Below are 24,584 nucleotides of genomic sequence, written 5' to 3' on the forward strand. Positions count from 1 at the left end.
TTCTTTGTTTCGTTTCTTTGTGTTTTATGAATGTTTAAAAGTCATAAATGGTAATCAAACACAGTAGCATAGTAGCAGGGACCACATCTGCACATAATCCGGTGTGTTCTGTGAATTTTCTTTGAGCTGCAGCAAAATATAATGTGAAATTATTTATATATATTCGACAAACGGCGCTCTGATTGGCTGGTCTCATCTCTAGCTCAGGAGCCAGCCAATGGGGAAGCTGGCTTGTTTGTGTGAAGCAAGCGGTGCAAATATAAAATCGAGAATAAGAGATGTTGGAATATAAACTGATGTATGAACATAACCTAAAGAGTGAACTCGGCTCCAGAAGGTTGTTTATACCTTTTCTACCCTGAAGACAGCCGGAAGCGAGGATTTGGTGAAGGAAATAGGTATGACTTTTTGTAAGGATGCTCTGTTGAAAGTTTACCTGTTAAGGTTGTTGATATTATATTAGTAGCCTATTGCATTCGTTCACAAAGTCGTTTACGAAGTATTTTTGTTTTAACCCAATTAGAAATTGTTTTTAAAAATGTTAGATTTTTTTTTCTCCACAATTCTGCCACATGACAACGACTATAGCACATTTCCACCATTCTCCAAAAACTATATTTTATCATGTCAGTGCATGGTTTTGCGTTATGAACTGTAACGTTAGCTGAACGGAGACGTGTTGATTGATTTCTATATAATGCGGTGTATTAGTTTTATGCCGCAACTTTGTTCAATGTCTACCGCAAGCAGCTGTGTATTTCATTCTACTTGCACTAATAGCTTCGACAGTTGTTTATTTCCTAAAAATGCTTAATGATTGTCATGCACGTGGCGTTTTATTTGATTCTTCTTGTTATACGGGCTTTTACATCTGCCGTCAGAAACCGTGTTTTGCAGTTTCATATTATGAACTGCTTGTACATCATATATTAGGTGTATTTTACAATATCCGCATTAATACAGCGAGTATTTATTTTGCCTAGAGCAGAACAAAAGTGTGAAGCGACAACCAGGAAGTGCGTTTGTCGCGTCTGTTATTCAGTGTGCAGAGAGTGTATACATGGAACAGCTGAGCTCTGTATGAGGAAGGAGGGGAGAGGGGTACATACACACAGGCGGAGGCAATGGTGATGATGATGCCTGTCCAGTTCAGACCAGTTTTAGGGCTGCTTGTTTTCCGCAGGATACTGTTATCGTTAACACAAATGAGACACCGCGCGCAAATCAGAAAAGAAAATCCAACCAGTAAAACGACCAATTTCCAATGCCTTTCATGAATCTTAAATGAACATACAAAACAGTTTGTACAAGATTTCTATTTGCATCCAACAAACCGCGTCGCTTATGCAAAGCCAACAGTGACGCACTGTCACTTCCCCCGTGGTTAAATAGATTTTGCACAAAGATATCAATACCACAAAGCATCCACTCGCGCCGCACTGGTTCGAACCGGCTGGATCTTGGTCTCACATGGACCTGCTCTCTGAATCTGTTTATCGCGTAGCCAATGAGGGGAGAAGCGAACTTTCGAACAGCCAATCGGAGGATAGCAGGGCGAGACTAGAGGCGGGCTAATGGGCGGAGTTTCAATCAACAACATTTTTTTTTGGAACTCAGCTGTTTTTTGTTTATGAGCTGTTTTGTAGCTAAGCGAGACAAAGAAACGGGATATAAATGGTGATCGGTGGAAGTTGCGGTTACAACAAACTGGCAACAAATGAACATTCACTATATGCTGTGAAAAACAATGTTGTGAAATCGTTGGGAGAATAAAAAAAAATATAAAAATGTAAAATGTGTCGTTATACATGTATTTAATATGTAAATGTGCTTATAATTTAAAAATATTATTTGAAAATTACCATTTAATATCTAATACCCAACTCTTTTGCCACTTTCACAGGATTTCCCAAAGTTTAGGGGTCTTTCCTCAGTAGTACCAGCACAGACTGTATCATCTCCTTCAGTCATGGCCCCCTCACTGGCCACAGCCTTCTCCAGGCGATGGTGGATGGCGATTACTGCGGTGATTGAAAACCTGTTGTTCTCTGCTGTCCTGCTCGGATGGGGCTCACTGCTCATTATGCTAAAATCAGAGGGCTTTTACTCCTACCTCTGCAGAGAACCAGGTATGGAAGGGGAGAAAAAACTGCATTCAGTGCAGGTTACAGAAACAAACAGAAATTTATTGACACTCATAAAGACATTAAATGCACTATAGATGCCAGATTGAATGCTGCAAATAATTATGTGAACATCAAAGGAAAATGGTACCTATACACCATATTAATGGCTTTACTAATAGCTTTGTTTTGACACTTTCCCCACTCAGATTTGAACAATAAATGTTTGGCTGCTTGACCTAAAATATCTTTTGGATGCAGTTACATTAAACACTCTAACAAAGAGGTTCATTTGACCTACAACATTTTCTTATTTCTCAACAGAGGCTGCTCTCTAAAACTGCAAGAGTTAATAGATTTTATAATCACTTCATTGTGTGAGTGAATGTAATACAGCATTGTGAAAAACAAAAAACTCTGTTGTCTGGCGCACATCGCAAGGGTTGTGGAGGAATCCAAACCTGAATATCAATCGATCACGGAGAGTCAGTGCACCTTATTTGGAAGCCTTCAAGCTTGTGTTGCCATTAGGAATTACAAACAGCATCTACAAGCTTGTTTGGCATCAGAACGTTGGCAGAGGGGTCTACATAATTTGAGCTCCGTCACAGAGTTGATTTCACAGTAAACAGACTAGAGGACATCAATCTGATTAGCTTAATATTAAATACAGTAAAGAATCTTTCAAGTCCAGCTCTATCTTCTTAAGGTCCTAATATGAAAGAAATAGTTGAATCAAACAATAAAAATTTTAAGAAAACTTAAGAGAGACTTCCTTAATTAATCCTGATGAATGTGGACTCTTACTCGGGAACATACTGTTCAGGTCTGCTTACAACTCTTACAACACAATAATGTGTTTCTGGGTCATGACATATCTGGTACATCTACGAACAGTGTGTTCCTACTGATGTCCGAGTTTAACTTTATTTATTTATACAACCTGTATCCATTTATTTACATAATGTACTGATGCCCTTAAAGTCATATTGCACCATTGCTAATGGAGTTCATGTAAATATCATTGTCACAGGGCAAAATCGCTCAGAGGTAAGGAAAAACATGGAAGCCATGTGTTCCATAATCTCTTGGGTATGCAAAATAAATATATCCAACATATATATGAGAGGGAAAAAGTAAGCAACAATGAATAAAAGCTATGCTATTTGATTTTTGTTGACCTCCTGTCTGTTCTTAATGTGTATTGTCACGTGGTTGCTGGCAATTCGACATGGAAGCTGGTGGTTTCATAATATCTGCTTGTTGGCACCAGTCTGAGGTTTCCTTTGGAACGTCATATCTTGTTTAGTTCAGAGATTCCAGACACTGATGACACAAGGAAGTAAATGTGGCTCAGGTGTTTGCTCAATGTAAATATGAGATTATCTTAGCATTTCCTCACCTACTTATTTTCCTTGGACTCAGCTTTCCACCGCATGTTATAAGCTGGTTGGTTCTCTTTAATCAGCAGGCGTGAGGAAACACTGACTAGAAAAATGCTTGTGTGGCTAAATGCTTTGGCCTAGCACATCTGGCCGAGTCTGAGTTCATGACGTCTTTTGTGCTTCAGTTTTGTGTCGAATCCTCTTTCTGTTCTTCTCTCACTTCTCCATATCAAAACAATTGGAAAATCAGGCTTGGCTGCCTCTGTTTTTTTTGCTGATTAGATCTAGTAGAACAGTGTCTTCTGAAACATCTGAAATAGAGCTTCACACTCATCTGAACAGACCTAAAAGATAAATCCAACAAAACTTGTCAAGAACATCTGCAAGTCATATTTCACCCCAAAACCGAAGGAAGAAATATTTTGCATTAAGACAATGAAGCCTGTTTTAGGTCTTTTTGTAAAATATTTATACAATTTTATTTATTATTTAATTGATTTTTTATTTATGAAAAATTATACACTACAGTTCAAAAGTTTAACGTCGCTAAGATTTTTAAAAATGTTTTTGAGAAAAGTTTCTTATGCTAATCAAAGCTTAATTTATTTTGTGAAATATTTGTACAATTTATAATTAATTAATTAATTAATTTTAATAATTTCCAGAAATTACTTCAATGACATTCTAAAATTCTGATTTGGCACTCAAACAAACAAACAATAAATGAATTTAAATTTGAATTTAAAATCAGTTGTTGTTTTTTATATCTTTGTTGAAACTGCGATTTGTTTTCAGGATTCTTTGATGAATAGAAAGCTTAAAAGAACAGCATTGAAATGTATTTTTTTTTGTAATATTATAAATGTCTTTATTGTATTGTATTGTATTTTCTTGTATTTGAAAGGTAGTGTAACATAATATAAATATAATTTTATTTAAGATTTCATGTATGATTCATTTATCCCATTCATTGTTATAAAAATAATAATAATCAAACAATCCAAAAAATCTTAACAGCCTCCATTACATTTTGTAAAATGTAATCTTCTTTTGAATTTGAGATTAAATGTGGCTCAAATTGTAGAACTAATAGAGAACAACCTTTTTTATTCAATTTAATTCATTTTATTAATTTAATTTTTTGAAAAGAGAAAAAACACGCTACTTTTATGTCCGTCTGTAACTGCTAACTGCCGCAGATATTGAAACTGGTGTGTATTGACTTAAGGCAGCTCCTCCTTTATTACATCATTCTAAAAACATCTAAAGCTCAGTAGATATGTGTCCTCTAAAAATCAATCAGTGAGCTTTAACCCAATTCTTCTCATCTTCAGTCACCTGCTCAGGTCATCTCTGCTCCACAAACACAGCTCATTTGTTTGTTTACTGATTACATTTAAACAAAAATCCCTCACACAAGGGCCTTCTGTCTCTTGCCCACCCTGTTACATTCATAACGGCTTCCTTCATATGCTGCAAACAGCCCCATCCCCCATCTGTCCTTCTCAGAACAAGTTATTCCAGAACATATTCATATTAAGAGAACACAAGTATAAACAGTGTTCTTGAATCTTCATGAACGAAGTAGGAGACTTGTTACCCAGCCAAAGTATGATTATCCCTAGTCAAAACAAGCAGGGAAGCCTGGGTGAAACAACAGGGTTAAATGTTAGTCAAGGTGCTCATGCTTTCTCAGTAGAAAGTGAAAAGTGAAAGTTACGTGACATACAACCAAGTATGGTGACCCATACTCAGAATTCGTGCTCTGCATTTAACCCATCCAAAGTGCACACACACAGCAGTGAACACACACACCGTGAACACACACCCGGAGCAGTGGGCAGCCATTTATGCTGCGGCGCCCGGGGAGCAGTTGGGGGTTCGGTGCCTTGGTGCCACCTCAGTTGTGGTATTGCCGGCCCGAGACTTGAACCCACAACCTTAGGAGTAAACCCTCTAACCACTAGGCCACAACTTCCCCTGTTGTGGGTAAGTGTTGGTTTTAGGAGGCTGAGCTCCAATGGGGGTTCTGATATACTCTCATGCTATTTCTGCTAGTTGTTTACTGTGTATAGCAGCTTGTTTATGTGACCCTTTGCCCAGCATCCTGGTGGCTTTGAGAGGGGGGTGCGATTGGTGGCCGCTATATTTCACAAAGGTGTTTCCCGTTTTACTTCCCAGAGTCTCATAACTGGTTTCCTCTAAGTCAGGGTTCCAATTAGTCCATAGAGTTTACATGTGAGCGTGTGACTGCTGACTACCCTACTGAAAAGACCGGCATGAGTTTACACACTGCTGGTCCATGCTGGTTAGTGCTAGTTTGGTGATTAAATTGCTCAGTTAGGGTTCATACTTTCTTGCCCTCTCCAATTCTCCAGGTAACGGTACAGGGCAGAACGCATCTGAGAATGAAAATGATACGACAGTAGTCCCAAGAGGTGAGGAGGAGAATAATCTTCAGATGAATGGCTGGCTCATCTGCAAAGAGCAAGATGAGATGTTGAACCTGGCCTTCACAATTGGCTCCTTCCTCCTCAGTGCCATCACTCTGCCCCTTGGCATCATCATGGACAAATATGGCCCACGCAAATTAAGGCTGCTCGGCAGGTATAGGAGAAAAATGCACTACATTTATATGGTGAAAAATATTCTATATATATATATATATATATATATATATATATATATATATATATATATATATATATATCATATGTACATTTACATATATAATCATATATAATCTTTTCCTAGTGCCTCGTTTGCCCTCTCCTGCATCCTGATTGCATATGGAGCAAGTGAACCTAGAAGTATGTATGCAAATCCACCTAAGACCACCATTCTGTTATTACCTGTCTCTGCCCTCTTTGACCTCCTTTGTCTGTTTCTTTCACAGATCTTTCCATCCTGATCTTCTTTGCCCTGGCCCTGAATGGATTTGGAGGAATGTGCATGACCTTCACCTCGCTCACAGTAAGTGCTCATATCATATTTGTGGGTCTCCATGGGTGTCCTCTGCGGTCTTTTGCACAAAGGCCATGGCACAGTCTCGCAAACTGGCCACATGCCACTGTTTCCTGCTCCCAAACATTGCTGCATCATCATTTATTCATCCTTAAAGAGACTCTTTTCATAGCTGGATTTCCAGTTGTACAACCACATGCACATGGCAATGCCATAGCAATGACCTATTAATCACATAAAGCACATTAGCCCTCTGAATAAATAAGTGTTTTTGAGCAAATTAGTGGAGTGAATGATTCAATGACTAAATGGATCAGTCTGTTTGGAATCTATAGAGCATTCCAAATTAGTTACTTATGAAGTTCTGTTTAGTATGCTGCCTTAGAATAAAGCTGAAGTAGAGAGCAAGGTCATTCAGAGCTGTTGTGTCTCTTTATATAGTCATATGTTTAGTGTAACATCTGCAGTGCATTGGGTTCATATTGCGAAACATCACCAGGAGATGTAAAGAGAGCATACTGGGTTGAAGTAAACAGGAAGTTGAGCTTATTTCCAGCTGAAAGGTGGTTGTCTCTTGTTTCTGCACGCTGATCTGACATCATAGAAACCCTCAATAGGGTCTTGAGAGTTCATAGCTGAAGGCACAGCCGTTGCCACAACCAGTTTCTCTGCTTGTGTTGTTGATGTTCTGTCCCAGGTTCTTTCTCTACATTTGCACCATGCCTCTGCCTGTCCAGGCAACCCTCCATCTGTTACATACACACAGAGAAAAACACACACACAGAGTGAGTGAACTGGCATGCTTGAGTGCATAGTGGAACAGTACAGGCTGTTATCTCAGGTGTTGTGCTCTTATAACCTTTTCCCAGCTGTTCTGTAAACTTTGTGGTTTGCACTGCTTGGTAGTTGTGGCAAGAGGTTAGAACCTGGGGTTCACAGTATAGTTCTGACTGTCTGACATCTGTTGTTTGGGTGTATCTCTTAATAGCTTCATTATTGTTGCTATTTTTAGATTTATTAAGGATCCTTGCTAAGGCTGTTGCTCATACATTGGGTTATGCATTTAAACATTTAAACATGCATTTTTTGTTAGGTAAAAAAAAAAATGTTAGCCTGAATGCACTGTAAGTCGCTTTGGATAAAAGTGTTTGCTAAATGCATACATGTAAATGCATAAATGTAAACACACATCTAAATTTCAGCACATAACTCCTCCTGCACCATTTTTGTTACAGACATGAACGATACCTCAGCTTTTTATTTGTTATCTTTCTCAGCAGTTTTTCCTAGCAATGACTTGGCAACCGACTAGATCAGTGCTTAAGCAACTACCCACAACCCTTGTAATGAAATATCGTTATTTATTAATTAGTGGTGTCACAATATACCGATATTGGTGATATTTGAAAATAAATAGTATACATACAATAATATGATGACACATAATAAGCCAGCAACATCACCATTATGGAGCGTTAAACTCTCACTTGTGATTTGTTTCATTCATACTCGACACCGGAGGGCACCCTCGTGCAGAAAGTCTCCAATGAGACTCATAGGAGTAATAAAACAAATAACTATCCAGCTGTCGCTCGCTGTAGCTGATTAAAATGCAAAAAAGAAATGTTTTGTATTATGAAACACGATGAGAATAAACACGATTACAACCTATGTTTTATCTCTGTTCTTAAAGCCATCTCAGATATTTTCATATGGATAATGTATATTTATATTGCAATGCTAATCGACACACACTTTATCACTGTGTAGAATACTGTAAAATAAGAATCAGTTCATAGAAGTTATTTCAAACGCTCAATTGACGCTATAATGCAAGTTTGGAGTAAAAATATGTACTTATTCGCATAATTTTTTATACACTTTTTTTAGCACTTTTATACTGTGCTAAGCTAAAAACTTTAAAATTTTTGTCTCTTCTGTTTAGTGTAATTGTTCCTTTTGTATGCAATGGTGTGTATATGCATTGGTTCAAAAAAAGATTAATTTAACATAACTTTTTTATTATTATTTTATTTTTTCACGATTTCTATAGATATCATGATATATCGTTATCATGAATTTTTTTAGGCCACAATAATTGTAGCACCGTAGCAAATTAATATTTGTCCTGCTGCAAGCAGAAGAATTATTGTATAATGGTGGTGGTTTTTTTTTTGGTGGGTAGTGCTGATAATTACTTCAGAAATCTAGTTTATTGAAGTGCAGAAGGGAAAGTTCTCTGAACGTTGTATTCTAAGCCAGCTTCACATTCTGAAGACAAACCCTAAGAGGTTAGGTCAAGCTGTCAGTTTACCCTTCTTCCTCTTTTTTCCTCACTCTTATGTCTCTCTATCTGTCTCTCTGTGTTTGCTCACTCAGCAGTTAATAACCCAGCTGCAGTAGAGTGCAGCAGAGCTTGTTTCCTCCCAGCACACCTCTGATGTTTTCCCAGTGCACTGACTCAGCTTTCTGTTTAATGGCGGGACTGTCCCCAACCCCCTCCGCCGGCAGCAGTGTCCCAGCCACCTGATTCACTGTCTGCCCTCAATCCTTCATCCGTCCATTCCTCCAGCTCTCTTCATCTCCCGATTTAGCTCTCTGTCTATCACTATCTGCCTTCCCACTGGCTCTGTGACAAGCAATCATATCAAGTCTTTCCCAACTCAACCTCAGATTTTGGTTGTTTTGCTCTTAAAACCACTGAAACCCATTGATCAATGGATTAAAATAAATATAGATATATTATCTGAAACATCTTATTGTCTTACACAATTTAATGTTTTGAGTAAATTGATCTCATTTTAGAAATGTTACCATATTTTTACAGTGAAAAACAAGGCAGTGTTAAAGAACATTTATTTTTTACAACCCAGAACACTCTGAGAACACACTGAGAATTTAATCCATGTTCATTTTTATAGCTCTATACTCTTATTGTACAGTATGCCATACTCATATTATATGTTATAAATCATCCATTTATGTCTTCTTAGGAAATATAAAATAGCAAGCTATAAAATTTCATTGGGGATATCCTGTTCCTCTGTATCTTAGCTCTGTCTCTCACTCTCTGATGCACTAATGCTGTTTTTCCTTCATTTCTGCCCTCAATCCCGTTATAACCCATTTCTTTTAGGATGCTGAGTCATGTGAAGATGAGAATAGAAAAATGGCTTAGGATGGCGTTTAGACTCCAGAAAATATTAGATTAATTAACACTCATGCCATCGTTATCAGAGACACACTCTTCATGTTGTTCACACTGCTGTTGTGCCATATGTCCATTGGGAAATGGCTTAAAATGAGATGTGAATGTTTTTTATTTTATAATTAGTCATCTAAATGCACCAGAGCCAACCAGTCAGCTAAATTTGAAACAAATAATAAACAAGTGGATATTAAGTAACATGAATATCACAGGCAGACTCTCTGTGACTCTTAGTTATATTTGGACTTTGCAATGTCAGGATCTGACCTGCCTTTACTAGATTTTTCTTTCACTTCTGTCCCTGTGTTCACTTCCTCTCTCTTGTTGTCTTTTTCTCAGGGTAGCAAGTATGATTTAGCCACTTCATTGCCCTCCCCCCTTAACCCATTTACAATGACTCACCGTCCTTCCTCACACAGAGACAGAGAGCTGGAAAAAGGATTAGACACCTTTCTGTGGTCATATGTTGCACAACCGGGGATGAGTAAGCCAAATTCATAATGAGGATGGGTGTGATTTCTCATTAAAACATTTATTGATTTGTTTTCCCACAAAACCTTAACACATAAATCAGTTTTGATAGGTGTTTTTGGAGAGAGGGAAACTTGGGCATTTCAGAATTTCCCTTGTATTTCAACAAATCAATCAAGTTTTGCACTCACTGACTTTAGTACACACCAGTCCCTAATTAAATCTGCTTCTGGGAAGCTCAAGGCTAAAAATAGCACTCAGTTTAAACTATTTATAATGCAAATTCAGATAACCCCGTGCCAACAGTTAAAACACCCAGTGACACAATTAACAAAATATCACTATTTTTTTCTAATAAACACTACTGTTCAAAAGATTGTGATAAGATTCTTTAATATTTTTGAAAGAAGTCTCTTTTTGTATTATACAATTTAAAATAGATTTTTTTTATTTGAATATATTTTAAAATGTAATTTACTCCTGCGATGGCAAAGCTGAATTTTCAGCAGCCATTACTGCAGTCTTGAGTGTCACATGATCCTTTAGAAATCATTCTAATATGCTAATATGATGCTTAAGAAATATGTCTTATTTTTAGCATTATTATTATCTGTTGAAAATGTTGATAATTTTTATTATCAACATTTTATTATTAAAATATATAAAATAGTATATTATTAAAACTTATTACTATCAATGTTGAATAGAACATTGATAGTAATAAGTCTCTGACATCACGTGACCGCCTGCAGCTGGTGAATGTCTGTGAAAGCAGAAGAACATAGTGTTGTTAAAACAGTCTCTTGGTACTTCACATGTTCTCAGCTCCAAGAAATAGCCATTAGTCTCCGTCTGACAGGCCCATCATGTGGAGCTCTGTTCGTCTTTGGCTCTGTTCCTGTACAGCCTCTCCAGCCACAGGCACAATGCCGTCTAGGGCCGCTGGGTGTGTGAGAGTTATTGTAAGTGTCATCTGGGATGTTTTGGCTCTGAGATGACCTTTACTCTAATTAGAGGCAGTGAATGACGTCTGGGTTGGGTTCCAACGGAGAGCTTTCCTTCATTCTTTGTCTTTAACAAGCTTTTGGACTGTGAAGCAAGCTTGAAGTGGAAGACGTCCAGAGAGTTCTTAGAAAATCTTGAACTGTGTGTTGTGGAGGAGATGCCATATACAGTAAGACACTGTCAGCTGTCGACGGGTGGGAAGTAGATGGAGGATTTGTATACGGAGAAAATGGAAATTACCTAGGAAAGAAGGAACATGTACTAGAACGATATGACACCCTGCAAGTCTAATAACAAATTGTACAATAAAATAAAAATAATGGTGTGACGTACTATATTCCAAATACAAAACTATTTTACTAAGAGAATTTAGCTAATTATTTTACATTTATTATACATTCAGATTGACCACAATAAGACTACATGGAACATTTGTACTTAATTAAAATGAAATTGTACTTAATTGTACTTATTAAAATGTAAAAACTTTTACATGCATTACTAAATTACTAAAGTGTAAAAAGCAAAAAAAACCTTTTTTTAATTATAAAAAGTCACTTATAAAATTATATTAATTAATTACATAATTGTATTAATTGTATACTTTTTTTATTCACTCCTATTTTATTTTTTATTATCTGTGTCTTGGTTTGTTTATTTTTTTTATTTTTTTTACATTTTTGTGTGTGAGGTTCTGTCTCCAAGATCAATTTAAATAAATTAAAAAAATAAAAATACATTTCAATGCACATTTTAAATAAATCAATTAAAAACAAATAATAATAATAAAATAATTTAATAATAATTCAATTAAATGACACAAATATTCAAGAGTGCTGTCGACTTATGATCATTAAGAATATTCTCCTGAAGAATATATTGATACTATTGAAGAATACCCTCTTGCTCTCTCTGCCCCACTTAATTCTTACATTCTCTATCTTAGGCTTTCAGGCTCTCTTCCTTCCTCTATATTTTCTTGGTGGGGTCTGACAGTTGTTTACCCTGACAGTGCAGATTGGAACAGCCAGTGCTGTACTCCTCCGCCCAGCTCAAAGGCAGCAGCGTTAATATGCAAGCTTCTCCAGTGTCCCTCACACTTTCTGTTGCTCCTAAAAATATTCCCGGCTTGCAGTTGCCTTTCAAACGATGTCCCCCCACCTACATGTTGCTCCCACCAGAGAATATCACTGTTACCCTGATGTAATGTTTACTTTCATACCTTCTGCTATATCTGACATGTTTTGTCATTTACAGTGGCTCCTGTTACAAGAAATCCATGTTTATTTTGCTCGTGGCTCGAATATTATGTTCACAATATAGATAAATATATTTGCTTTTTATACTCATGACGGACACTAGGCCCAAGTACAGTCACTAAAAATGTTAACGTATTTTTATTGCACTTGAAGATTTTTAATCCCTTGTTTGTCTCTTCTGTAGCTTCCCAACATGTTTGGTGATCTCCGCTCCACTTTCATTGCACTCATGATTGGCTCGTATGCTTCATCCGCTGTCACCTTCCCAGGAATAAAGGTAAATCTGAGTCCCAGGTTAGACTTATTTAATAAGCCGATCTTAAATCAGTGGTATTGATAATGATTGTTGCTCTATCAGGTGATCTACGACCTCGGTATTGCCTTCATCACCATTCTTCTGGTGTGGGCTGGCTGTGCCGGCCTGGTCTTCATCAACTGCTTCTTCAACTGGCCACTCGAGCCCTTCCCAGGACCTGAGGACATGGATTTCACGTATGTAGTTCAGAGTCTGTGCATTGCTGTTGTTTTTTAAGGAATTAGTACTTTTATTGAGCTAGGATCCATTCAATTGTTCAAGAGTGATAGTAAAGACATTGACAAAAGATTTCTATTTTAAATAAATGCTGTTCTTTTGAACTTTCTATTCATCAAAGAATCCTGAAAAAATGCTGCACAACTTTTTTCAACATTGATAATAATAAGAAATGTTTCTTGAGCAGCAGATTAGAACATTAGAATGATTTCTGAAGGATCATGTGACACTGAAGACTGGAGTAATGATGCTTGACTTCACAGGAATAAATTACAATTTAAAATGGACCGTTATTTTAAATTAAAATAATATGTCACAGTATTACTGTTTCACTGTATTTTTAATTAAATACATTTTATATATTGTGTATCTCATGCTCAAATTGGTCTCTTTAACAGTGTGAAGATCAAGTTCAGCTGGCTGGGCTTTGACCATAAGATCACAGGGAAACAGTTCTACAGGCAGGTGACCACCGTTGGGCGGAGGTTGAGTGTTGGCAACTCAATGAAGAACAATCCACAACAGCTGGCCGCTCAAGACGGCAATAACCTCTGCCTATCAACCCTCGATCTGGAGGTCCAGTGCAAGTCTGAGCAGGAATGTGAGTATCATTCTTACTGACCAGTGTAATTTCTGATGATCTTATCAGTCTGAAACCACATTAAAATCTGGTTGTTGTTTTTTTTAGATGTTGATTTTTAAACAGTTAGTTCACCCAAAAATTTAAATCTTGCGGTTTTGGAACGTCATGAGGGTGAGTAATTAATGACAGAATTTTCATTTTTGGGTGAACTAACTCTTTAAGTTTTAGGAAATTTAAAACAAACAAAAAAAAGTTATAAAAATAAGTAAGATATGTTAGAAATTCAATCAAATTGGTCAGGTCATGTTTTTGCACCAAACACAATTCATGTTCATTTTTCAGTTTAATTAATTACAAATCATTCATGTTGATTTGCTGATAAAATATTTTTTAAAGATAAATAATAAAAAATAAATAATAAAAAAATATATTTTTAATAAAATAAAACAGTATGTGTCATTCAGGTTTTATTCTAATGAGCTGGTGACATGAGTGCCAACTGCCAAGTAATTTAAAGTTATCTGCAACTTGATTAGTTTTAATCGGATTACCAAATCTCATGTATTTGCATTGTTTTAATGTCTTGAACAAAGTCCTTGTTCATCAAATTGAAGTGATTTATGTAATCCCGAATTCATGCGTATTCCAGAAAGAACTGGACAGAACACAGAGAGACTTGGCTCTTGCCATTGTACAGCATCTTCCCCCTCGCTGCGCGCCCCTTGCTGTCCAGACATGCGGGGAATATTCGAGCAGACAAGGGGTGGTGTAAATGAACGCTCCTCAGTAAATCCCCTTTATTGTGCATGGGGATTCCTTCATTAGCCATACACACGGTTCCTGACATCTAAGGTTGCTAAACCACTCAAGGCTGCAGACACACGCTGCGTTTGCACTTTGCTTCTACTAACCCAAATCTGTGATGTGCAATTATTCCAAATTCACCTCAAACTTGTCAGAATACTGCAAACTCACTCACTCCCCACTGGTACCTTTTTTTTGGGTTCTGCAGCCCTCGGCGGGGTTCCCGGTTGGGCTCTTTTGTATTAAACGGAGCGTGCAATCGATTCAGACTGCGTTTCTGGAGGAGCCATGGCACTGGTGTATGTCTGGGGCTAAAATTGGCAGAGGTGGAGATGGTGGCGAGGGAGAGGGCAAGTAGTGCCAAGGAGCTGTTTTAGAGACGCTGCTGGAGATGTTTGAGAAAGAGAGACTGATGCTGATCCCGTCTTACTGTCATCCTTAGAGTGCTAATGCCTTCACCACCCTGTGTTTCCATTACTGCAGTCTACTACTGACTCATTGTCGGCTGCTGGAAAGTGTGAGTGTGTGTGTGTGTGTGTGTGTGTGTGTGTGTTTGTGTACTTGGGTTCATAATGAGGTTTGTTTGTGTGTGTGCATGTGTTGCAGAGCATATCAGGTGTGTTGAGGTCAGATTCCCAATGTACCAGGTAACAGGCACTGTAAAGGCTTGTCTAGTGCTGGTCAGTGGATGCATTTATGGCACTCGAATTAGTGGATTATTAACAAACCCAGACCCCCAGCCTCTGTGTTACTGTGCTAGGCATTGAAGTGTTGCCTGGCCATCCAAACACTCGCAGAATTATTTTCCATGTGAACAGAACACTGTTGGGCGCTGCATGCTTTTGCCATTTTTTTTAAGGCATTGAAGCATCCTGGTTAAATCACAGTGGTTTTCCATGGAAAGATGCTTTTGGAAATGACATGGCAGTACAAATAGGTGCATAATTGAAGGCGTTGGATGTCTAATCACAGTGTACAATTTTGACCGGTAACTAGAATTTTCTATAATAAAAATGATTGTTATTGATGATAGTTTTATTAAATGTGTTTTTCAGCCCAGTCCTTCATGCGGAGCATCTTTAGCCCCATATTCATGCTCAGCCTCATCACAATGTGTGTGACTCAGCTCCGTCTCATCTTCTACATGGGGGCCATGAACAATATTCTGGAGTCCCTTGCTGAAGGAGACCTAAGCAAAGGTATGTGTATTTGACAAATACTCACATCATGCTGCCAAACAAGCTGTGTGATGCTTCAGGCTAATGGCAGTTTTTGTTGCTCAAACACTGAATGTCACCTGTGGAACAGAGAGCAACAGTTGGTTTCCAGAAGTAATGGTCCCATTCATTTTCTCCATAGAGAAATAGATTTTTATGATATCATAGAATTTGCTGCAGCCAAAGAGATTCATATATAATTACAGATAGTTTATTATTTAGTGTATATTCTATTATATATATTCATGTATAATAGTTTATAATAATATGATTTTATTATAATGTTTACATTTATATAATTCTGTCTACTTATATTTTAAGTGATCTTAATATTTGTCACTAAATGTAAAATATTTATATATATTTGTAATTATAAGAATTATATATGTATATGTATTAATATAATATTGTAATACTAATATATTAATTTATTTTAAATCAGATTTTTTTGTGAATTTTTGCAGTATGTAAATTATATATATTTTATATCATTTACACACACACACACACACACACACACACACACACACACACACCACACACACACACATATATATATATATATATGTATATATATATACATACATACATACATACACATACACTTAAAATCCTTTTAAAATCCTTTTTAAGATTTTTCATATACATTTTTTGCTTCAAATTTTTGTTGAAATGTTTTTAGTATTATGATTCATTTTGTAGCTGTATAGTTTGTTTTAAGGCTTAGACCTCTTTATTGAAGATTTATTTGAAATGCCTATGGAGAAAATGACTGGGAAATGGGGGGGAAAGGCTGTTAAAAGGCACTATTGCATTCTAGTCTTTTCCTCTTACAGCTTCCTTCTTAAATGTTCTCTTATATCACACGCTGTGATTGGCTGCCTAACACTTTTAATCATGTGTTTAATATGTAGTCGGATGGCCACAGCAGGTTCACGTTGCTAATTCCTTGCTGTCTGTCTCTTGTCCTCTGTTTGCACTCTCTTCTGTCATGCTGCTTGGTGTGTTTTTTCAGTGGAGAGGATGGAAATGGGTAAGACTGCAGGCAAAATGAGATGCATTCTTGATTCACTTGTCTCAACATACCCCCCACCAAGTTCCTCCCTCCTTCACCTCCTTTTCCACCTTCATTTGACATTGATTCATGTTGTCATGTAAAAGCCCTTGGTGGTTAGAGACTGACTGGATGCTGTGCACAGTATAATGTCCATCCAATCATTCACCTGTCCACCAAACCTTCATAGGAGCAAGTCATGGGTCCTTCTATGTAATGCGTGTCTTTTCCATTTCTAAATGCTGTAAATTCCTGATTTTTTATGAAACAAATCATGTGTTTTAGTGTTAATTAATTTTATTGTTCCATCTCAAGTTATAAAGATATATTATACAATATTTTTATATATATACTGTATATAAAATTAAAATTGATAAAAAAAATTGATAGCCTGAATGCACTGTAAGTCGCTTTGGATAAAAGCGTCTGCTAAATGCATAAATTTAATTTAATTTTAACTTTAATATATTAATTTTAATTATTTACTTTTACTATTTTGTCCAGGTTTTTACTGTGATTTACCATCATACTGACTTTTGAATGGTAGCATATCTGTTTTACAGTAACACATCATAAAAGTAGACATCACTGTTTGCCGAAATGAACCTTCTTTTGATGTAATGACCCTTTAAAACATGTTAAAACTCAACTTTATTTCTCTCTCAGTGAGCATGTACACATCTATCTTCGGGGTGCTACAGTTGCTGTGTCTCTTGACGGCCCCTGTGATTGGTTACGTCATGGACTGGAAGCTCAAAGAGTGCGAGGACGAAAATGAGAAACAAGTCGCAAAGTGAGTGTAACAATGAGCGTCCTGCTGCCTAATGCATCATTTTGACACTTACCACCAGCCAGTCCAATCCGTAATTGTTATTTGATTACAAGCTTAATGTGGCATTGCATCTGTGTAATGTACTTTTGGCTTTTCCTTCAGGGATCCTACTCAGCCAAAGAAACCTGACAGACAGATCCAGAAGATCAGCAATGCCACCCGCGCATTCATCTTCACTAATTTGCTGCTGGTTGGCTTTGGCATGACCTGCCTGGTGCCCAATCTTCATCTACAGGTAACTGAGAGCAAAACATCAGTCTAATTGTCTGCAGGATGATAAAGTACCCAGTCGGAGAGAAAGTGGTGCAGAGCCACTCACATGTTACTGCAGCTAATGGATTGGGATGCAGTAGCACAACAGCGCCCCTCAGTGGCAGCAATAACTCTGTCTTTATTTTAAAGCTAGCTACTAGTCATTACTTATGTTTTTTTTTTTTTCGCTGTGGGGAAGAACTGAGAAACCTTGGTTTCTTGTTTTCCTCCTAGATTTTGTCCTTTGTGTTGCACACCATTGTGAGAGGCTTCATCCACTCTGCCGTTGGGGGCTTGTATGCAGCTGTGTAAGTATGGCTTTGTGTTTTGGATGTGGATTGGAGTTACTTTAATTCATGATTAAAGAAAAAAATTTTATTATTATTTTTTTTTATGAGTGCAGGTACCCATCTTCTCAGTTTGGAAGTCTGACGGGAATGCAGTCCCTCATTAGCGCACTTTTTGCATTGTTGCAGCAGCCTCTCTTCATGGCCATGATGGGTCCACTGGATGGGGATCCACTCTGGGTGAGCAGACAGTCTGTTACTAATATTTAAAGGTGCTGTATGTGAGATTTTGACTCCACTAAAACATAAAAATACCATAATATGTTTGCAGATATTTAGGAAATATGCAACGTCAACATACTTGTTTATCTGAAAAACAATGCTACAGTCAGTTATTCTCCTTTGAAAATGTGCATTCCAGGCCGGAATGTCAATCTTTGTTTTGGTTTGTGAAACCCGTCCACTGCCAGTTTACCCAATTGTATTTCAGCACCCTGGGTTGCCAGTTGGCGGACAATACAGCGTATTTCATTTCATTCATCATCAAGTGCGCTTGTTCCTATTTGTGTCGTCAATCTGGCAACCTGTGTGTGTGTCAAGTCTGAGGAGAAGGGGTCGGGTGAAAAAAAGGGGTCTGGGATTTTTTGAATTTGGACTGCAATAAATTTTTGAATGAATTAGTGTAGTTCATACATTCATGTCATTTATAGAGATGGTTGATGGGATTATGAAAATTCTGTCCTAATTTATTTACCTTCATTTTCTTTCATTCAAGTAATAAAGGCACCGTAAAGGCCTGTTCACACCAAGAACGATAACTATACAGATAACGATAAAGATGTAGTTCTGAAAATCGTTCTCAATATTAAAGAATAGCAGAGTCCTCACCACAGCTATAACTTAAAATAAACGGACGATATCGTCCACTGGTGTGGACGCTAATATAGTTATCTTAATAGTTATTACTCTTGGTGTGAATGGGCCTTAACACTGGCAAAAATTTCAGAAGTGCAAAATATAAACCCAGAATTCTGACTTTTTTTCTCACAATTCTGAGTTTTTTATAGCAATTTTGACATTTTCTTAAAAAAGGTAATTGCAAATTTAAACTCAGTTCTCTCAATTGCAAGTGTACACCTCTCAGTTTGGACTTTTCTTCTCAGAATTACGAGTTTATATCTCATCTGGCAATTCAGACTTCTTTTCTCAGAATTCTGAATTTAAAACTCGCTATTCTAGTTCATATTGCACAGTTCTGAAAAAAAGTCAGAATCGTGAGATAAAAAGTCGGCTTTCTATAGCATATAGTGGCCAGGCTTCAGAAAGGCACCATAATAAAAGTAAGCAAAGGGAGAAAAACATTCAGATCAGTATTGATCACTGAGTTTTTGACGTCTGATTGTTCAGATTTTACCAAAGGGTCACCCCTTATGATGAATACTTGCTTATATCCATGCTTAAAGTCGGCATAAACTATTATATAAACTACCTATTGTTTAACTGCATTTTACTGATCTCATTGTGATCAGTTCACCCGTGTATATGTAATAATAAAAAAAAAATTAAATTGAGCCTATAATTTTAAATCAAAACATCTTGACTCAGTCTTGCAGTGAAGTGAGTTCTGTCTGTTGACGTGTACTGGACTTCTCCAATCATTTTGTCCCCTTAAACTCCGCCCTTCCTTACATTCAATTACAAGCTCGCATCCAGATCTGCCTCCCATCTCTTTTTCTTTTTCGATAGTCTATTTAACTTCAGATTTGTGCTTGCTCATATCTAAGCTCTAATGTCCTTCTGCTTAGGTTAACGTGGGGTTGCTGGTCCTGAGCATGTTGGGATTCTGCCTGCCCAGTTATCTTCTGTGCTACGGCAGGCGGCTGCGCCGAGAGAAGCAGGAGCGGGAGGAAGACCCCAAGATCTACGTCCAGATCAACAACGGCACAACCCCTGAGGCCTTTGTCTAACTGCAATGCACAAGTGACAGCAGCTTGCATAAAGAGCAGTAAGAAGGAGGGTGGGAAATAAAAGAAGAGAACTGAAAGTCACAAGAAGAGTGATAAACACCACCCTGATCTCTCCTTCTGTCTGTCACACACATTCATGTATTCCCAGCAGGCACATAATACTCAAACAGGCACAAAATACAGCCAAAGCAACCGAGAGTCTCACAATGTGCCACACAAACACATGTTTACACACAAAGGACTGAATGGACACTGTGAAAGACAGGTCTAGAAAAAAAATGATGCCCTTGTCCTTGAAACAGACAAGGACTTCTAGACTTTATATCCTGCCTGACAAGAAAGAAGAGAAAGGCGCTCTTTTCTCACGATTTTACCTTTTGAATTTCAGACCATGATGATACAAAAGACGAAGCAGATTCAGTGAAATTCTATCAGGTTTGAGGAAGCCTGATGACGCTTCCTGAACAGAGTATTACTACGTCACTAGTGTTCAGCTTTGTTGCCAAGCTTGTTTTCTGCAACTAAAAACCCATTTGTGAATTGATTTGAATTCACTATGAACAATTTACATTGCTCTCAGCTCATAAAGCTGCTGAAAAATGAGACGAGGACCCTCCATTGAGGTTTGAATATGACAAACTGACTAACTACCTTAAAGCAGAACGACGCTGCTTGTTATCTGTCCCATATGGGTTTTCAATGGAAGTGTGCAGATTTTAGATTTTAATCTCATACAGTATATACAGTACCAGCATGCTTTAGACAGCACAAGCATGAAACTACAGCTTTGTCTGAACTGGGCTGATTTTAAAGGACTTTTGGACCATGGCACCTGAGACTAATGTAAACTAAAATAATTTTAGTATTAGAATAGTACTATTATTTGCTATGGCATGCAGATTCAGTACATATACGTGCAAGATAATGCATTTTGTACATATCAGTCCATTCGGAAGGTTGTAGAAGCCATGTGGGTCTAAAAGGTTTGGATTAAGGCGGTATTTTGGGGATTAGCCTTCACCAGCAATACTCGTACCGTTCCCTATACCACTTCCCCATGCAGTACTACTGGTTGAGCTTCACTTGTTAGTGTTTATTTCCTTGTATTGACTCAAACAATTATTCAGGGTGTTTCACTTTTAGAGTAATAATTCATATCAGATGTCACCTGCAATATGATCCCTTCAAGCTTTGCTTTGCCACTTGTGCATTGAGGGGTATAAAATAAGACACATTGTACTCTCGGTAAAGAGATTAGATGCCATTATCGTATAAATATATACATATATATCTTACACTACAGGGTTTATAATTACAGAGGTGCTTGCATTAGCCATTACGGAATATATGCATTCTGTTCCAACCTCATATATACATGAAAACCACATTACAGGATTTTTGTGGGTTCTCGTGATTTCTGGGTTGGCTGCCATTTAACTACGGTGCTTAATAGAATAGAAAAGCAACAAGATTTCTGTGTTGGTCAAGATACAGAAACTGAAAACAGAATTTAGTTGGCTACTCAACCTTGTGGTGATAAGAACTTGAATTTAATTCATAGCGATTAAAAAAGGGAGACTTTTGAGACATGCTTGATGACAATCCCTTTAGAAAACCCATATATTTGCAGCTTATAATGGGTTTCAGGCCAGTATTGTGCCCTATGAAAGATAAAATGTGGTAACTACATAAAATTGAGCGAAATTGGGTATTTTAGACAGATGACAGATGGGTATTTTCAGAAAATAGTGTGAAAAATTATGTAAAATCAAATATCTTGAAACCATTTTTCTTGATTCCAGTGTTGTAGTTAATGTGTTTTGCATAAATCACTGAACATTTCTCAGCAAAACATTGATTTGAAAGATGGTAGGGTTATGGTTAAATCACAACCTCACTTACTTTAACAGTATTTTCATTTTAAACTTATTTGAAATTATGTTTGTATGAGATCCTGGATGAGTAAATCTTTTCTCAACATTGGCCATTAATGTGACCTCTTTTTATGACCCCTCTGAAGAGGAACAGGTCAGATGCACCTAGCAACATCGACTTATTGTCTGTCACACTTTTTTGTGAATATTTTGTCAGAGCTGAGGCTAGACGTGAGTACTGGATGGACTGCATTTGCTGGCTTGAACATGACTGGATATTGCAAGTGAATTCCAATCTAAAGCAGTACTGTACTTAGCATAATGAATGTGAGAGCAAACCCCTTTGCTCTCAGAATGCGAGAAGTAGCACTTTTTCTCACTGCCATACCTTACATTTTCATTATTTTCTCAAGTAACAATCACATTTTATTTTAATTTTAAATGTTGATTTATTATACCCCATTGTACTTGTATAAGTGTGGAAAATGCCCATACGCAGTAAGAGTGGAAAAAAGTGGGAAAAACAGCTTTAACACCAATATTTTCTCTCTGTATTGTATTTTTAGTGTAATTTGTTGATTATTTGTTTGATTTTTCTACCCTGTAGTTTGTGTTTTCAGTTATGTTTATGTGTACATATTTTTTCTTCTTTTTTGTGGGCGTTTTACTGTATTTTGGCTTTTGGTTTTCATCATTCTATCACTATATAGCAACTTTCTGAATAAATATCCCAACAAAATATCAGATATGTGAAATTAAATAAAAACATTTGTATGGAATGTTTGTTTTTGCATCTTTTTTTCTGGTAATGCATAAACCAAAATAAAAATCTAAGATTATGAACTGCTTTTGAAGATCAGCAAATAGTACAGTAGATGGCAGAGTGAGTTCATCTAAAGATTTTTTGAGAATTCATCTACAATTTCAGTAAATGTTGGAAGATTGTTCAACCTTTTGCGCTGTTAACTTTTATTCAATATATATAATATACTTATGTTGTAATTTAAACAGGTATTTCTATAAAAGGACACCAGACTGTCAGAAAATTACACAAAATGAAGAGGATGGAACCAAGGATATAACTTGAGGATATATATATATATATATATATATATATATATATATATATATATATTATATATATATATATATATATATATATATATATATATATAATCATGTTGTACAAGGGTGAAATATTTCAAAATGAGAGAGAGAGAGAGAAACATGCAACTAAAGACGCTCCCAGAAATATTTAGTTTCAGTAACTGAATAGGCTGTTAAAATAAGATTTCATATCTAACAATTAATATTTTATCCACTATATTAAGACTAATACCGAAGATCAGTAAAACTACAGAGATACACACGTGCTGAACATAAATTCACGTGAAATGGAGAAAGAAGTTATCTTTGGTCTTCATACTGACTGGAAAGTCAGGTCTAGGACAGGACATGCTTAGATCTAAATACAAAAACACCTTCACACCCAAATCCCTCCTGTTGTAGTCTTATCCTAAATTTAAAACCAGCGGAACAAGAACATCTAATATGAAGGTAAAATGACGTCAAAAAGATTTGCATACGCAGGGTAATATTTGTGGAAGTGTACATAAGACTGTAAGCATAAATTAATTTTGCATGCGCAAGAGAAGCTTTATAAAGGTGTAAATCACGTTTCAAGCGTAAGAATGATTTGCAGCATTTTACTGTTACTTGTAAGTGTAATTCATGAATTGTGAAACTGCAGCTTCATGCTAAAGCAAAATAAATATGATCTGCATGCTTCTGACTTCCATTTTTACGCGCTTACACTTTTGGCACTTACACTTTTTCGCCAAAAGACGGTCAAAAGCACTGCAAGCCTGTGAACGGTGATTTGCAAGCGATAACAACAGTTTAAAGAACTGCAAAACAGACTGACTGCATAGAACCAATCTATATGTGTAAAAAAATTAACTGTTGCAAATGTCTAAATGACCTGTTGTACATGTGGGGCAAAAAATTCCTGAAATAATCCGATATGTAGGCTACAGCTCCGTCTTTCTTTTCTCTGCGCTTACAATTTTGGCACGATTCTCTCATTCTCTAAATAACTGAGTTTTGCAAGGCGGGTCCACCTTCTTCTTGTAGCCAATCAAATGAGCCTCTCGCTGACTCTTCATTTACTCTTTTCCGATTGGTTCAATAAACACATCATATGCCAAGACCAATACATTAACCAAGACATTAATCTTAATTTAGTTCAGGATCGTTCTTGCTGCCGGAATGGTACTTTTAACGTACACATACAGTAAAAAAAAAAAAAAAAAAAAAAAAACTTAATTAAAACATGCTCCTTTCATAAGCTGTGTTCATACTGAATTGTGAGCTAGTGTTAACATTATTTGATTTGGCTTTACATTGAACTTTCATAATCTGCTTACACCACTGAGCTGATGTTAAACTTTATAATCAAAATGATGTTATGTGACAATGCTCAACACTATGAAGTGCTATACTTTGTAAAACCTTTTTACCATGCCAATAAAGCTACTTAAATATGAATTTGTCAGTTTTTCAGACCATGTTTCTGTTTATGGTATTTAACACTGATTACTTTCATGTGACTGATCAAGCTATTATATGAAGCAAAAATTAGTAACAAAATGCTTTCTTTGTGTCCAGATTTGACTAATGCAAAAACTTTGATAAATATGTTTTTAATAATGTCTAAATATATATCCAAATTCAAGTATCTGTATGTTTGTCTTTTATTCGTTTTATA

At 36.7% G+C, this 24,584-nt stretch overlaps 1 protein-coding gene across 3 annotated transcripts; it reads left to right on the top strand.

Moving 5' to 3' along the window:
- Window positions 1-240: 240 nt before the first annotated feature.
- On the top strand, window positions 241-22,596 carry LOC109088454 (large neutral amino acids transporter small subunit 4-like). Of its 3 annotated transcripts, XM_042739651.1 has the most exons (15): window positions 241-398; window positions 1,904-2,129; window positions 5,887-6,115; window positions 6,263-6,318; window positions 6,405-6,481; window positions 12,600-12,692; window positions 12,774-12,907; window positions 13,346-13,548; window positions 15,390-15,533; window positions 16,567-16,584; window positions 17,272-17,398; window positions 17,540-17,672; window positions 17,924-17,997; window positions 18,093-18,216; window positions 19,782-22,596. In XM_042739651.1, exons 2-15 carry the CDS (start codon window positions 1,970-1,972, stop codon window positions 19,941-19,943), a joined length of 1,734 nt encoding a protein of 577 aa, XP_042595585.1. In that variant the 5' UTR covers window positions 241-398; window positions 1,904-1,969; the 3' UTR covers window positions 19,944-22,596. The 3 variants fall into 3 exon arrangements, with proteins under 3 accessions (XP_042595585.1, XP_042595586.1, XP_042595587.1); XM_042739652.1 differs by lacking the exon at window positions 16,567-16,584; XM_042739653.1 differs by lacking the exons at window positions 18,093-18,216; window positions 19,782-22,596 and having other exon boundaries at window positions 17,889-17,997.
- Window positions 22,597-24,584: the final 1,988 nt, after the last annotated feature.

The sequence above is a fragment of the Cyprinus carpio genome, chromosome B15, assembly GCF_018340385.1.
Source record: "Cyprinus carpio isolate SPL01 chromosome B15, ASM1834038v1, whole genome shotgun sequence".
Lineage (NCBI taxonomy): Eukaryota > Metazoa > Chordata > Actinopteri > Cypriniformes > Cyprinidae > Cyprinus > Cyprinus carpio.

Coding starts and splice junctions, on each gene's coding strand:
- LOC109088454 (XM_042739651.1), top strand. CDS start 1,970: ATGGCCCCCTCACTGGCCACAGCCTTCTCCAGGCGATGGTGGATGGCG. Junction 2,130..5,886: donor CTACCTCTGCAGAGAACCAG/GTATGGAAGGGG, acceptor CCAATTCTCCAG/GTAACGGTACAGGGCAGAAC. Junction 17,399..17,539: donor AATGAGAAACAAGTCGCAAA/GTGAGTGTAACA, acceptor CTTTTCCTTCAG/GGATCCTACTCAGCCAAAGA.